At 37.5% G+C, this 14,010-nt stretch overlaps 1 protein-coding gene across 4 annotated transcripts; it reads left to right on the top strand.

Moving 5' to 3' along the window:
• The first annotated feature begins 2,085 nt into the window (after positions 1–2,085).
• Positions 2,086–12,841, top strand: LOC115439299 (sodium-dependent neutral amino acid transporter B(0)AT2-like). 4 transcript variants are annotated; one of them, XM_030163119.1, is made up of 12 exons: positions 2,086–2,186; positions 4,869–5,088; positions 5,583–5,740; positions 5,861–5,981; positions 6,095–6,270; positions 7,091–7,201; positions 7,294–7,535; positions 8,675–8,858; positions 8,986–9,187; positions 9,824–9,983; positions 10,113–10,275; positions 11,163–11,411. In XM_030163119.1, the coding sequence occupies exons 2-12, from the start codon at positions 4,869–4,871 to the stop codon at positions 11,409–11,411; spliced, it is 1,986 nt and encodes a 661-aa protein (XP_030018979.1). In that variant the 5' UTR covers positions 2,086–2,186. The 4 variants fall into 4 exon arrangements, with proteins under 4 accessions (XP_030018979.1, XP_030018982.1, XP_030018978.1 ...); XM_030163122.1 differs by lacking the exon at positions 2,086–2,186 and adding an exon at positions 3,313–3,647 and having other exon boundaries at positions 6,101–6,270; positions 11,163–12,841; XM_030163118.1 differs by lacking the exon at positions 2,086–2,186 and adding an exon at positions 3,313–3,647.
• Positions 12,842–14,010: the final 1,169 nt, after the last annotated feature.

Here is a 14,010-nt window from a genome sequence, read left to right as displayed (position 1 = left end):
GCACAAGGAACAAATGATTACATTTTGGTGCTGATTGGGGGGAAATGATCTGCCTTGGCGGAGGTCTGTGCTCTCTGAGTGCTTTTCTAGTTATTATTATTTTAGAAATTTCAATTTGGATTTATTTTTTAGGAGGGGTGGCAGCTGTGGCCTAGGCAGGTGGAAAAGCAGCTTGTGACTGAAGGGTTGACAGTTTGATTCCCAAGACTGGCAAATTATTGGCTGATGTGCCCTTGAGCAAGATATTTAACCTCCAATTTGTTCCCAGTGCCCCTGTCTGCAGTGTATGGTGTGTTCCTGCCAGTGATGGATTAAAAGGAGTGGGTCAGTTTTGGTGTGTGTTGCATGTTCGCATGTAATATACTCAAAAATAAAGATTCGTAATTTAAAAAAAAAAAACAAGCACAAATGCAGTTGCTCTGAGGGTCATCCCTGACACTGTCCTGGTGAACATTTTAAAACTGCACTTGTTATTGTTTTGTCCTCTGCTGCTGATCTTTCATTTTTAGTCCCACAAGTGTATTTATTAATGAATTAACCTGTATGCCAACCAGCTGGGATATGTTTCAGCACCTCTGTACCCTGTCAAGGATTTTAAAAAATGACTGAATGTATGAATTTCCATGCCACCACCCATCTCCACATTTGAGGTTCTAGCTCCACAATCCCTCAGTGAGACCCCGACTCCTGTATCCTGACCCTGGTCTGAGGTCATCTGGTAGGTGTCTGTTAGAAGCCCAGTTAAGACTTGTGAAATTCCTCCAGTGTCAACTTTCAGATTCTCTTTTAATGATGTATTTCCTCAGACACTTTCACACCACTGTCCCTTATAGGGAGACCCCTAAGATTGTTCTCCTTGAGTACATATATGGTCTTTTTCTCTGAATTTTAGAAGTGCTATAACTACCATTTAAATTTTGCCATTTTAATTAATATGTTATTTTATTATAGTACAAGTTTCGGATTAGGCACTTTAATATACAGGGTGTCCCATAAGTCTCCACACATAGGAAAAATAAACGTTTCTTGACATAAATCATTTTTATTTATATAATATGCTCTATATGACTGCCATTTTGTCGGGAACACATTTCAATGCGTGTCCTCCACTGCTGAAGAACTATAAAGAAGAAATATAAAGAAATACATGTTAGAACCATATGTATTATGTCTCCTATGTATGGAGACTTATGGGACACCCTGGAGATCTTACAGCATGTAATATACACCTTTTTAAAATATTATTTCTAATCATTTATGTATTGTTTATAAGCCATTTATAAGAATTTACATTACTGCATTACATTACACCACATTATCCCAGACCTTAGAACTTATGACCTTGGTTTATTTTCTATTAGAACAGCTAACAGGGGCAGGGGAACAGCTTCCCCCCATTGCAGACTCATGCCTCCCAGTTGACCCCCTTAGTTTTGTGTTCTTAACGTTGTAAATTATAACAAATTGCCAATAAGTCAACAAGCTTCTAAGCTAAAGTAACCAAAACTGATTTTAAAAGTGTTATTTTTCTACTCTGTACAGTTTTAGAGACAACTACTTTTTTTTTTTTTTTTTTTTTTTTTACACAACGCAAAACTTTTACTGGTAGCGCAATATTTTAATTTTCTTATTAACAGTTTTACTTTTTGATAGAAGCACAGTTTTATCTTGTTTGAATGCTGGTCTTGATTCTGTTGTCTAATAAGAACACTTATTATAGAACAATAAATACTTTAAAATAATTATTGTGGATTGTCTGTTGAATTCATTTACATACATATGTCATTTTTATATACCAACATCTTGCCGTCCCATGTGAAATTTTCTACATCCACCACTGACAGCAGACCTGAGGTTATGTAAGACATAATAGGATCATGTATTTGTTTTTCCAAAGTTGCAATTTAAATTGAATATTGCAAAATTGATCAACCATTAATAAAAGCATTTATTGCATGTTGAAAACTGTTAAAGGGGAACTGTTGCCATTATCTGCATCTGTAATGATAACACTGGGTTGTGCATAATTATAGACCTGTGAAAGTGGAAAATGGGGTGTCACATTTCATAACATTTGGAGGTTGAAAGGCGGAGTCAGGTGAGGCAGCAGACAGAACGGTCACCACGTTGACTTTGGTTTAAGGACATCTAAGGACAACTAAACAACGAAACTTTTACACCACAAGGTAATCACGACATACTGTTATTTGACAGCGCATAAAATAACCTGTTGTTTATTTACATGTTTGCATTTGGGGTAGACTGTGTTTTATTTGCTTGTGATGCAGGCATACGTGGCAGTGTGCGTGGCCGTGGCAGTGTAGTGTCACTGTGCACGGTTTGTGTTTACTGAAATATGCAATTAACACATTTCCACGTCTAAAAGAATGTTGAAAGTTTGCTATATCGGATTATTGATATTACATTTAGTTTTTTTTGTCAGATTTTTTCAGCCGAATAGAAAACACACGATAACTCACTCTATTAACTGCATCAGATGACACGTTTCGGTCATGTTGAACACTTTTTAATGTGAGATCTGATAAAGAAAACACTGGGCAGCTGCAAGGAACTGTCTCAGAATAAAACATACAAGGGGAAATTCTGCCACGTGTAATATTTGTATTCTGGAGAAAGACGCAGATCTCAGAGGACGGTAAATAATGAAAGCCCGCTGCTTTACCTGGCACCACACGGACACGTGTTGGAAAATAAAATCTAAGAGGATTTTAAGCTTATGCGGCGTTCAGGGCCCCTCGTGAGCCACACGGATTCGGTTGTGTAGAAAATTGTAAATATCAGTTGTAGTTTTCATTTTAAAGCTGAATCAGCCGCAACTGTTTTTTTTTTTATTTATTTATTTTATCGTCGCTTGAAATATTAAGACGATGCTTGCAGTAGTTTAAAAGTAGTTATTAATGTTCAGTAGGTATACTTACACTTACATAGTTACATTTCCTAAAAAATGTAAGGTCAGTCTTTCATTGAGGCAAGGATTGGATACTTCACTAGACCTATGTAAATGGGAACTTTAACTTTTTTATATGAAAATGTCACTCAATTACGCTTTAAGGCACTGCAAATGAAAGCAGGGTAAGTGCGAACAGTCTGATAAATAACTGAAATAATTGCAGGGTTTAGGGTAAGCAAATATGAAGACACATGAACTGTAAGCTAAAAATATCTTCAGTATCAGCCAGATAGCTTTAAGTTCCGAGACAACACCTGCATGTCGTTTTTTATTGTGAGTTTTCATATTTTTTTTGTACTTGTGAACGCATCATATGGTGGGTGTGGTTCATGTATTGCATCAAGCGGAAGGAAGGAGCGACTTACGGCGAAATAAAGCGGTAGAAGATAAACGCGGGGAGCTGATGACATGCCGTATTTAAACATAGACGTAATCATAGCTACGTCTTTATATAGACATTAATGTCGATATGAAACTATACGGAATGTTCCGTTGAAGTCGAGGAAATAGAAGAATAACTTGGCTCGTGACGTGCGTTGTATTATAGTGACACTTCAGACGGCAGCTGCACGTGCTCGTTATCTCTTCATAAAGGACCTATAAATCCATAAAACATCGTCGACATCTTCTGTTTATTCCTGTTTCCTCTTTTACCTCGACGTTTTCTGGTGGCCAGGTCAGTGGAGTTTCTGAAGTTTATTTTAGTTCCGTGTTCTCTGCTCACTGGGAGAATACAAAGGCATTACAGTCGGAGAATGTGTCACAGTCTGAGGCATGCTAATCTGTTCCATCTATGAGCTCTGTTATAATGCTACAGGTATATGTGTGGGCATCTAAATGAAATCAGTTATTTTAGCCATTGAAATGTGTGGTGGACTCATCCAGTCTGGTAAGGGGTTATTTACACCTGTTTTATGCTGAATACAGTTAGAGATTATTATTAAATACAGTTTATCTGATTGACTGTAAAACCTATACACAACACTGGAGGAAGTAGAGTTAGGAACTGCTGCTACACAATACTAACCTATAGAAAAGCATCATGGGAAGAAATATAGCTTGTATATAATTAAAGCCATCTCAAACTGCTCTGTTAAAAATACTGAATTGACAACTGACTATAGTAAGAATGGCTCTATTGAGTTTTTTTCAGTTTCAGGTGCTATACCCTCAAAAGAGCCTGTTGTTTTCATCAGTTTTGTAGCATTTTAAAGGTCTGGTATGTATAATTTAACAGGATTTAGAAGACACGTTAACAGCAGATGGCATTCAGTATTAAGGTGCTTTACGGTCATCTGTTATGTGGAGCAGAGTTATCATCCCCTCAATTAAAAAGCCCAGGATAGACAAAATAACTGGCTGTAACTGGGGACTTCTCACATTGATAAAGATGGAATATTTACTTGGTTGGAATCTGCAAGTTCATTGCTCTATGTTATTAAATACCATACACTGGCCTTGACAACAGGGTTCAGTGTGTTCAACTTTTACACAAATCCAGGTTCTTTTCTTTTATGGCTAAAAAAAACTTTAGGTTTCAGTTAGCAGTGCTTTTTTTTTTTTTAAGTTTTAACTTTTTTAACCACTATGCAAATATGCACTAACCAGCAAACTACTTAATTAGGAGGGTAAATACATGTACTTCACCAAATAACTGGAAGCAAGTCATTAATCATGAGTTGCAAGGTTTGCTGGGGTCAGACAAGTACATCTGCTTCTGGCAAATTCCTAAAAGTCTTAGTTTATGAACAGGATATTTTCTCTACATCTCAGAAAGATGTACTGGATTATTGTGGATAAGCTTGTAGATATTTCAATATTATATCAGTCTTACCACAACATCAAGTGCAGTCTTTTATTACTTCACATTGTAACAGTCTTTGTGCCTCTGCCTTAGATGGAGAAACAGCCCTTGCCTACTGATAATGACAGGACGGGGACCACTGACATGGAGCCCAATGGTTATGCCGTTGAGGAAAATCAACAAGACTCCTCTGAGCCTCCTGCCCGAGCAGGATGGAACAGTAAACTAGAGTACTTTTTGGCACAAGTAGGATTCAGTGTTGGACTCGGCAACGTCTGGAGGTTTCCCTATTTGTGCCATCAGAATGGAGGAGGTGAGTGGCTATTCCTGTCACCGGCATGACATGAGGTACAAGAGGACAAGTATCCTGTGGGTTTCATGCGGCCAAATTCATATGTTGTGGGTGCAGAATGTACAGTATTCATTGTTGTAAACACAGTGTCAGTGTTTTCAGACACAGCTGTGGGAGGCTATTAACATAGATATAACTATGGAACTGAAAATACAGAATCAGGAATCTGGGCTGAACATTTAATTTAAATTTCAGTATAATTAATTAAAATATGCAAATCAATAAAGGTCAAATTTGTCAAAATACACTGCACTTTTTTTGCTTTTTTTAAAATTTCGTGCAGCCTTAAGTTGACCTTATTACATGTTCATATTGTGGTTTGCTAAAAAGTTACTTTGCTTCATTTGCAAAAACAAATATCTCTTAAGAGCTTTTTAGTATAAATATATATGGTTAAAATTCTACCAGTGTTAGGATATGCATCTGCTAACTGAGTGCTGGTCACCTCTTCTCAGGTGCCTTTCTCCTCCTGTACGTGCTGCTAATGCTGGTTGTGGGTATTCCTCTGTTCTTCCTGGAGCTGGCGGCTGGTCAGGCCATTCGACAGGGTAGCATTGGGGTGTGGAAGTACATCTCCCCAAGGCTAGCAGGGATTGGCTACTCCAGCTGTGTGGTAAGATGTTAACTGATTAGAAAAAAAAGATTTGTTTGTGTGTGTGTAAATGGTATTTGGTTGCTGTTTGATACCCACAGTTTTCATGCCATTAATAATTGTGTTTTTAAATGTCCTCAGGTATGTTTCTTTGTGGCTCTTTACTACAATGTAATCCTGGCATGGAGTCTGTTCTACCTTGGGAACTCGTTTCAGCAACCTTTACCTTGGGAAGAGTGTCCACAAGAAGGAAATGTAACTGGTAAATACACACAACGGTTTAAAACTGGAATTACATGAATTATTGTCATTTACTCCTGTTACAAGACGATTCATTATGTGTTTATTATTTTCTTTTTCTTCTTTTTCAACCAGTTAAAGAATGTGAAAAGAGCTCCCCCACGTCATATTTCTGGTACCGTGAAGCTCTGGATATCACAGACTCAATTGATGAGACGGGCTCGTTTAATCCTTACATTGTCTGCTGTCTGCTGGCCGCCTGGACCATTGTGTGCCTGGGAATGTTTAAGGGGATCAAATCTTCTGTGAAGGTACATGGTTGACCTACTGTGGCACCATTCTAAAGACTGATATATTTTAGATGGCAGGCTTAAAGACCCCAGGTACATTTACCAGGTGGATGCCTGATCAATAACAAAAGGTGTAAATCTACACTAGCAGGTTGTGCTACATTTGGACTTTGTCAAATCCCTGTCATGTGTTGGGCTTATGTTTCTGTGGGTAATGGAATCTGAGGAATGTCAGGCTTGGATGTTGGCCCAGTGTAAATGATAGAATCCAGTGTGTATCTTCAAGTACCTTTGTATTTTCGTTTTGGTTTTGTTTAGTTTCTTTAATGCATCAGCCAAACCAGTTCATTCTGAAGGTCTGGTGGTTGATGACAATTACATCGAAAAGAGATTCTGTTCATTATTTACTGTACTTTATATTGAAGTGAACAGTTGAAAATGGAAGGTTTAATCCTGTTTAGGCTGAAGTCAGATGTATAAGCCCTGATTTAAGCACCTTAATTACATAAGCCGTAAGTTGAGAGTAAAACAAAAAGCAGGTAGTAATGCTCCTAAGATTAAACATCATCTCTGGAGAAACAGTTTTATAATAGTAGAAATATCATTGCAATCAGTAAAGACAAACCTATTTACATGAGCATGCTGAATATTAATAAATACAGGAGCAGACATTGAAGAAATGAAAATATTGAGCATTTAAGCAACATGATTTCTAAAATGGGAGTCAGCAGAGTTGTATCTGTTAACTGAAAGTACAAAACATATCTGCAAAAACAAAGCTGTGACATCTTCCTCTAATGCTTTTGGGAAAAGGTAGTAATTGTTCCTCCTTATTTTATAGGTGATGTATTTCTCCTCCATCTTCCCGTACATAGTCTTGTTCTGCTTCCTCATCCGAGGACTCATGCTGGATGGGGCCATGGAAGGAATCACATACATGTTCTACCCAAAGGTATGTAATTAACATCTCAGGTTTGTAGAAAAGTCAGGTAGATGTAAGAGTTCTTGGACTAATCTGTTCTTCTTACTTTCTCACTCTTTCAGCTCGAAATCTGGAAAGACATACAGGTTTGGCGGCAGGCTGCCACGCAGGTCTTCTTTGCTCTGGGCCTTGGTTTTGGCTCCATAATTGCCTACTCATCCTACAATCCCAAAAACAATAACTGCCACCGTGACGCTTACACTGTCTCCTTCATAAACTTCCTTACGTCTGTTCTTGCCACACTGGTCGTGTTTGCTGTGCTCGGCTTCCGTGCCAAAAACAAAGTCATGGAATGTATTGTCAGGTATGTTTAATTAAAGAATAATCTTCAAGGTATGAATTCAAGCCTTTGCATGACTGTACTCATAGGTTTTTTTAAAAGACAACAAGAAAAGCGCTCAGAGTGCAGACCTCCACCAAGGCAGATCTGTGGGCCCCTGTGGCCCCCCCACCCCACCCCCAATCACCACCAAAATTTAATCATTTCTTCCTTGTGCCAGTATCAACATTTCCTGAAAATTTCATGAAAATCCGTCCATAACTTTTTGAGTTATCTTGCTAACAAACAAACAAACACGCACGCATGCAAACACACAAAGCAAAGCGATCACAATACCTCCTGGCGGAGGTAAAAATGCATAAAACCCGAATTAACCCATAAAGACCCAGCGCTACTTATGTGGCAGTTCCCAAATGAATTTTTTTCTATTTTTAACCTTTTTTAAGTGATTTATCAACATCTATTCTAATATTAAACTCTGTATTTTGCATTTTTATGTGGAAAATTATGTATTTTCCTATATTTAATTTACTGATCATGTAGATGTTCATAAAAGCTCGGATTAAAGCTGATGGTTATTTTATCAAAAACGGAGAAAACTGAAGAAAAAGTGACTTTTTCAGCACAATCTATCATTAGCTGAACATAAAATAAATGGTGTGTCCATCCACTGGCATTTATCAAACTCCACGTTAACTATGGAGCCTCTGAATGTCCAAATGGGTCATATCTGATGATCAGGAAAAGATGACAAACTGGATTTTACACTGATTATTTACATGGATTAATAGGATTAGTGGATCAATAGGTATTAAACAGTTTAGATCAGTAGATGATTTTGGTCGCTGGTGGATGTTTGGGTCTTTATGGGTTAGTAATGTGACTAAAACCTTCAAAGTATGAGAAGGAGTTGTTTATATTAAGCAGCTTTCATTTGCCATTTTTATTGACAGTAGAGATCTCAGCTTGTAAGTTTTGGACTGATGTTTAAAAAAAGAGTCAGTCATACAAACAAAACAAAGCTGTTGGATGTGAAATGGCTCTGAAACGACCTTTATCTTTAAGGGGTTTTAAATGTAACTTCTTGAAACAAATACAAACCTTATTTTTGTGTTTTGGATGATTTATTCCCCATTGAGTATATATATTTTTTTGTTTCTCAGTAATTTGAACCAGTTATCGGAGCAGTTTAACAGCGGTTATGTTGAGAAAAGCCTGATGCCAGTCTTCAACATCTCTGACCCGAAGTCTGTGAACACACAACACTACTCATCCTGGTTTCAACAGCACGGAAGCAAAATACCAGGCAACCTAACAGCCTGCAGCCTGGAGACAGAGATGCAGAAGGTAGAGTGAGTTTTTGGACCAACATAATTTTGCTTTGAAGATGCTTTTAATGAACATTTTACCCACCAGCATGAAGAACCGTGGTGTGTGTAGAGACTTAAGTGTTGTTCTGTGTGTTTGTGTTTAGGGTGTGGAGGGCACAGGCTTGGCCTTTATTGCGTTTACAGAGGCCATGACTCTTCTGCCCGGCAGCCCTTTCTGGTCAGCGCTCTTTTTCCTGATGCTGCTCAACTTGGGCCTCAGTACCATGTTTGGCACTATGGAGGGTATCCTGGCCCCCCTAAAGGACCGCTTCAAAACTCTGGCCAACAACAAGACCAAACTCACCGGTAAACACCTGCTCAAAGCAGAACAAACTGACATGACTTAACATAAAACGTGTTATTTGTATACTTATTCGGACTTAAAAAAAACAATTACATGAAATTAAGGAAATCCTAAGCTGTTCATTAGTTCTATTTATGTAGTTTTTCACAGTAGGTTTTGCTTTAGTAAAATTTTAAATGGTCAATTTTTTTATGATTGCAAAAAAAAATTTATTTTGACAAATTGTTTTAGTCAACTTTTTTTTTTTTTGTAGTTCTAATAGAAACTAAAACGTAGGATGAAATGTCACATGACATAAATTGTTCAAACTATTATTTATTGAAGGTCCTGTGTTGCGCAAAATAAATTTATCATTGTACACCATGAATCATTAACGGTAACCACACAGCAGAGCTTGTGTAACTGTCAGGGATTCTATTTTATTCCATACTTTATCAAGGTCTATGTTATGTACCCTCAGATAATTTCATGTTGTTATAATATGACACAATTACAGGATTAAGGGAGAAAAGTGAAAGTTCATCTGTTTTAATTGTTATTGATGTGAGTGAAATTATTTTTAACCCTTCATAACCTTCATCACAGACAGTGTTATTTAGAGCTCGTTGTAATCTCACGTATCTGTTGTGTCGTTGCAGTGTTCAGCTGCATCATTGGCTTTGTGATCGGGTTACTCTTCACCCAGCGCTGTGGGAACTACTTTGTGACAATGTTTGATGATTACTCTGCCACTCTACCCCTCATCATCGTGGTGGTTTTTGAGACGTTCAGTGTGTCGTGGCTCTATGGAGCTGATAGGTGAGGTCTACTTTCACTATTTGAACTAAAAAGTCAGACTGATAAATGTATGTATGTTTGTTTGGTTTTTTTTAACTTAGCTGTACCTCAAAGAAATGTATATTCACCTTTGACCTTCTGGTTTTGAAGGTTCCTTGACGACATTCAGGGAATGCTGGGATGGCGTCCACATGTCATTTACAAATACCTCTGGAAATACATTTGCCTACTTGCTATGCTGGGGCTGCTGTTAGCCACCATTATCCGCATGGGTATTAAACCCCCCACTTATAAGGCGTGGAACCAAGAGAAGGTATGGAAAAAAAAAACACATCCTAGGATCCAAATGCTGTTTGTTGTAAAGCACAGTTTACTGTTATTTAAGGAAAGAGTGAATCATACATATTTTCTGCAGCCATTGGCATCTCACTAAGTAACAGTTGGATCAGATAATGACAAAAATGTTCTCTTATTTTCTCTTTGTTCATTTCTGCTGTAAAAACACAATGAAGACATCCTGAAATCAGTTCACTGGTGCAATTGCAGCAATGGAAAAAAGTTTTTCAGACACCCTTAAAATTTTGCAAAATCCCAAATATCAACATGAAATATTTGCAGAAATTTTTTTGTTTGTTTCAAAAGGTGTGACTGCATCAGACAGACACAAACAAATGTAAATTATATATATATTTTTTGTTAATGTTAACAAGAAAAAGTAAAAAACTAAATCCTTGACAGTTTCAACATGTCATGACCTAGATGTATTTCATTATCTTGTTGAAACATCCAGGTTTGACATTGATGGAACAGAGCATGTGCAGAAGGGAGCGCGTGGCTTTGGAGAATGGAATAATACACAATGACATGAGTTCAATGACATGAGTGATTCTTAATGCAAGATGTCACAAATGCATGGGGTGAACACAAACTGTTTTCCACCACTGTGTAGTTCTAATTGTTCAAATAACCAATGATGTATCAATTTCATTGAAAGACCATATTTTCAGGGGCACTTTATAGCCAATTTAAAGCTGTGATGTACACTCTGAATGCACATAGCTCCACTGTGGTCCCACAGTAATTTAGTTCAATCAGTCGCTGTATTTTATAATGTCAGAAAGATCCAGGCTCTGCAGTAGTTTTTGTGAAACCCTTTTGACTTAAATATCATTTTTAACTGATCCTGTGTCTTTATTTCAGGCCTCTGAGGAGGACCTGGAGTACCCCGGCTGGGCTCTGGCTGTCCTGGCTTTACTCATCATATTTGCCATGATGCCCGTCCCACTGGGCTTCATCCACACTGTTCTACAGGACAGGACAAAACCACCAACCAGAGATGCAGAGAACGGCCAGTACAGCATCGTCAGCACCGATGATAAGTGTGAAACCCCCCTCACAGAACTGTCTGAGCTGGACCAAATGAACGGGACCGCTGCTTTGTTTTCTTGAACACTGGACCTGTGACGTGAAACATTGGTATATGGACCTGAACTACAATCACAAGTCCAGCAGCCTTTTAAGCAACATTTGAGTTTATTTAAATATTTATGAAAACATTTCCACTTTTGTCAAAATGTATCCAGAGGATACTCATTTTCTTAAAACTGCCACTGCTCCAACAAGAACATATTTTAAGTGACATTTTTAATATAATATGAGAAAATAGAACAAACATTTTATGTTTATATGACTTAAATCATTTAGGGGTTGTCCCAGTGAGCAAAAACTTTTTTTTTTTTTTTTTTTTTTTTTTTTTTTAAGCCATAGATATAAATGATGTTCCTGCAGTTAGGTGTGGTTCAGCATTTTAACAATAAAAGGGGCGTAAGTTCGACAGCTGCAGCCCAACATCCTCCTGTCAACCAAAAACAAAGTGGACATCACACATCTAGAAAATGATTTGTGTTGCGTTCGTTTCAATTATAGTTTGAGTTCCAAGGAAGAAATGGTGTCACTGCTACATTTGTGTGTAAGACAGCGACACACACTTTGCACATGGCGCAGATGCGTGTGTATTGTTTGAGTCAAGGTCTTTTGCTGTATTTTCGTCTCTAAAGTACTGATGTCAGCAGGTGAAGAAAAGAGATGCTTAGAAAATGACTTGCTGAGCTCAAAAGAACGTTTTTCACCAAGACTGTTACAACCAGGAGACGAGCTAATGCGGTCGGACAGCTACAGTATTTATACTATTGTCTCGTATAATCATGTTTACAGATTAAAAAACATCCTGAAACGTGTGATCATATGTGAGGGTGAAAGTTCCGTTCATCAGTGTCAAATCATCAGACCTGAGACAGTGTATTGAGTGTGTGGAAGTGTGTCATGAGTCGGATAATCATCAAAGTGCTCTAAGTGGCACCACGGTACAAATACTGGAGAGAAACTTGTAATGTAAGTATGAATATAACACAATGAACAAATGTTATGAGAAATATGTTGTTTTCTGTGGGATTGTGTGTACTTTATAAATGGTAAAAGTCATGTTTTTTAGGGTTTAGAAAGAAACCTGCTGCATGTTTAAGGCAGAATGAGTCGCACTAAGTACTGCTTTTCTACACATTGAACTGCTGTTATGAGATAATCTTTTACATTTATTCTAAAGTTTCTACAATTTCTCTTGAAGCCACATCATGGTCATGTGTATGTTATATATTTTCTGAATATAGATGTTCATTTTTACATAGGAGATTTATTAAAAAGTGCCTTCACAGTGAGGCAGACTGAATGAAACGTTAATGCATTCCAGTATGTGTATAGTTTTTGTTGTTAGTGTATGTGGTGTGTAAACCTGTATAAAATGAATTTTTGAGAAAATGTAATATAATGTCTTTGCTTTGTAATATATTGTTGCCATTTCTTATTAAAGCTTTTCAGCAGTATATGTAAACAGTCCTGTTTTTTATTTAATTATATATATATATATACGTGTGTGTGTGTGTGTGTATATATATATATATATATATATATATATATATATATATATATATATATATATATACACACACAGTGTGTATTATACACATGTATAGAGCCATGGGGATATGGAATGCTCTGCCGGGACGTATCATTCAAGAAAATAAATACAGATTTAAAGAATTACTGAAAGTATTTATTTGCAAAACAATGCTCGGTGTCTGCTAATGTATATTTGATTGACATTATATTGATATATAACTGAAATATATCTGACCATTTCCAAAGTATGCTAAAAATTACTGTTTGGGAGGTACTGTTAATGGAACTAGGTCCTGTACAACATGTATGTGGTTTTTGTTTAGTAATTGGGATGAATCGTTTTTAGTTGTTTGTGTTTTTAGGCCCGAGCCGAGTAAAGCCGGCGCAGGGCCTATTGAGTCTGCAGTGGGCGCATGGGGACAAAATCGCCAGTGACGCGGTCGCCTTTCGCCACTGTTGCCACTCTCACACATATTCACATTCACGGCACTGAGACCTTTCCGAAGATGTATATGACATGTGCACAAATCGCATATTTACACCTGCTCAGAATGAATGGGAGTCAATGGGAGACGCGCACTCGGGGTCAGTCATGTAGGTGTAAGTGCACGACACGTGACATCTGACCCCACAGACATGTGGGGGACCTCGAGAGCTTTCAAATAAGGCCAAATATGTGGTTGCCACGGAAATGGCTATATTGTTCTTGCTCAGATTATTATTATTTTTTTTTTTTTTAATATATTTTTTTTTGTCTTATTTTTCTTTCTCCTGCGCTTTGAGCTCAATTTTGACCCCCTGAAAATTTATGAAAACTCACCAAATTTTGCCCAAAATTCAGAAATGTGCAAAATTGAATTTACATATAGGTTTCGTAGATGTCGGTAAAGAAATGTTGCTGCAGCGCCCCCTTGAAAAGTGGAAATGCATTATGTCAATGGGAGCATGTCCAACATAAAGTTTGTCGTAGAGCCACGAAAATCGGTACACAGATTCATCATGAGGAGACAAACAAAAAATATTATTGTGGCCACGCCCCTAAACCAACCGGAAGTCGGCCATATTGGATTGAAATTTCCAAAATGCTGAGTCA

Source organism: Sphaeramia orbicularis, chromosome 19 (assembly GCF_902148855.1).
Source record: "Sphaeramia orbicularis chromosome 19, fSphaOr1.1, whole genome shotgun sequence".
NCBI classification, from domain to species: domain Eukaryota; kingdom Metazoa; phylum Chordata; class Actinopteri; order Kurtiformes; family Apogonidae; genus Sphaeramia; species Sphaeramia orbicularis.
Note: the sequence above shows the minus strand (reverse complement) of the source record. Positions and strands in the feature narration are given on the sequence as shown.

Coding starts and splice junctions, on each gene's coding strand:
- LOC115439299 (XM_030163120.1), top strand. CDS start 4,869: ATGGAGAAACAGCCCTTGCCTACTGATAATGACAGGACGGGGACCACT. Junction 6,271..7,090: donor GGATCAAATCTTCTGTGAAG/GTACATGGTTGA, acceptor CTTATTTTATAG/GTGATGTATTTCTCCTCCAT. Junction 10,276..11,162: donor AGGCGTGGAACCAAGAGAAG/GTATGGAAAAAA, acceptor TCTTTATTTCAG/GCCTCTGAGGAGGACCTGGA.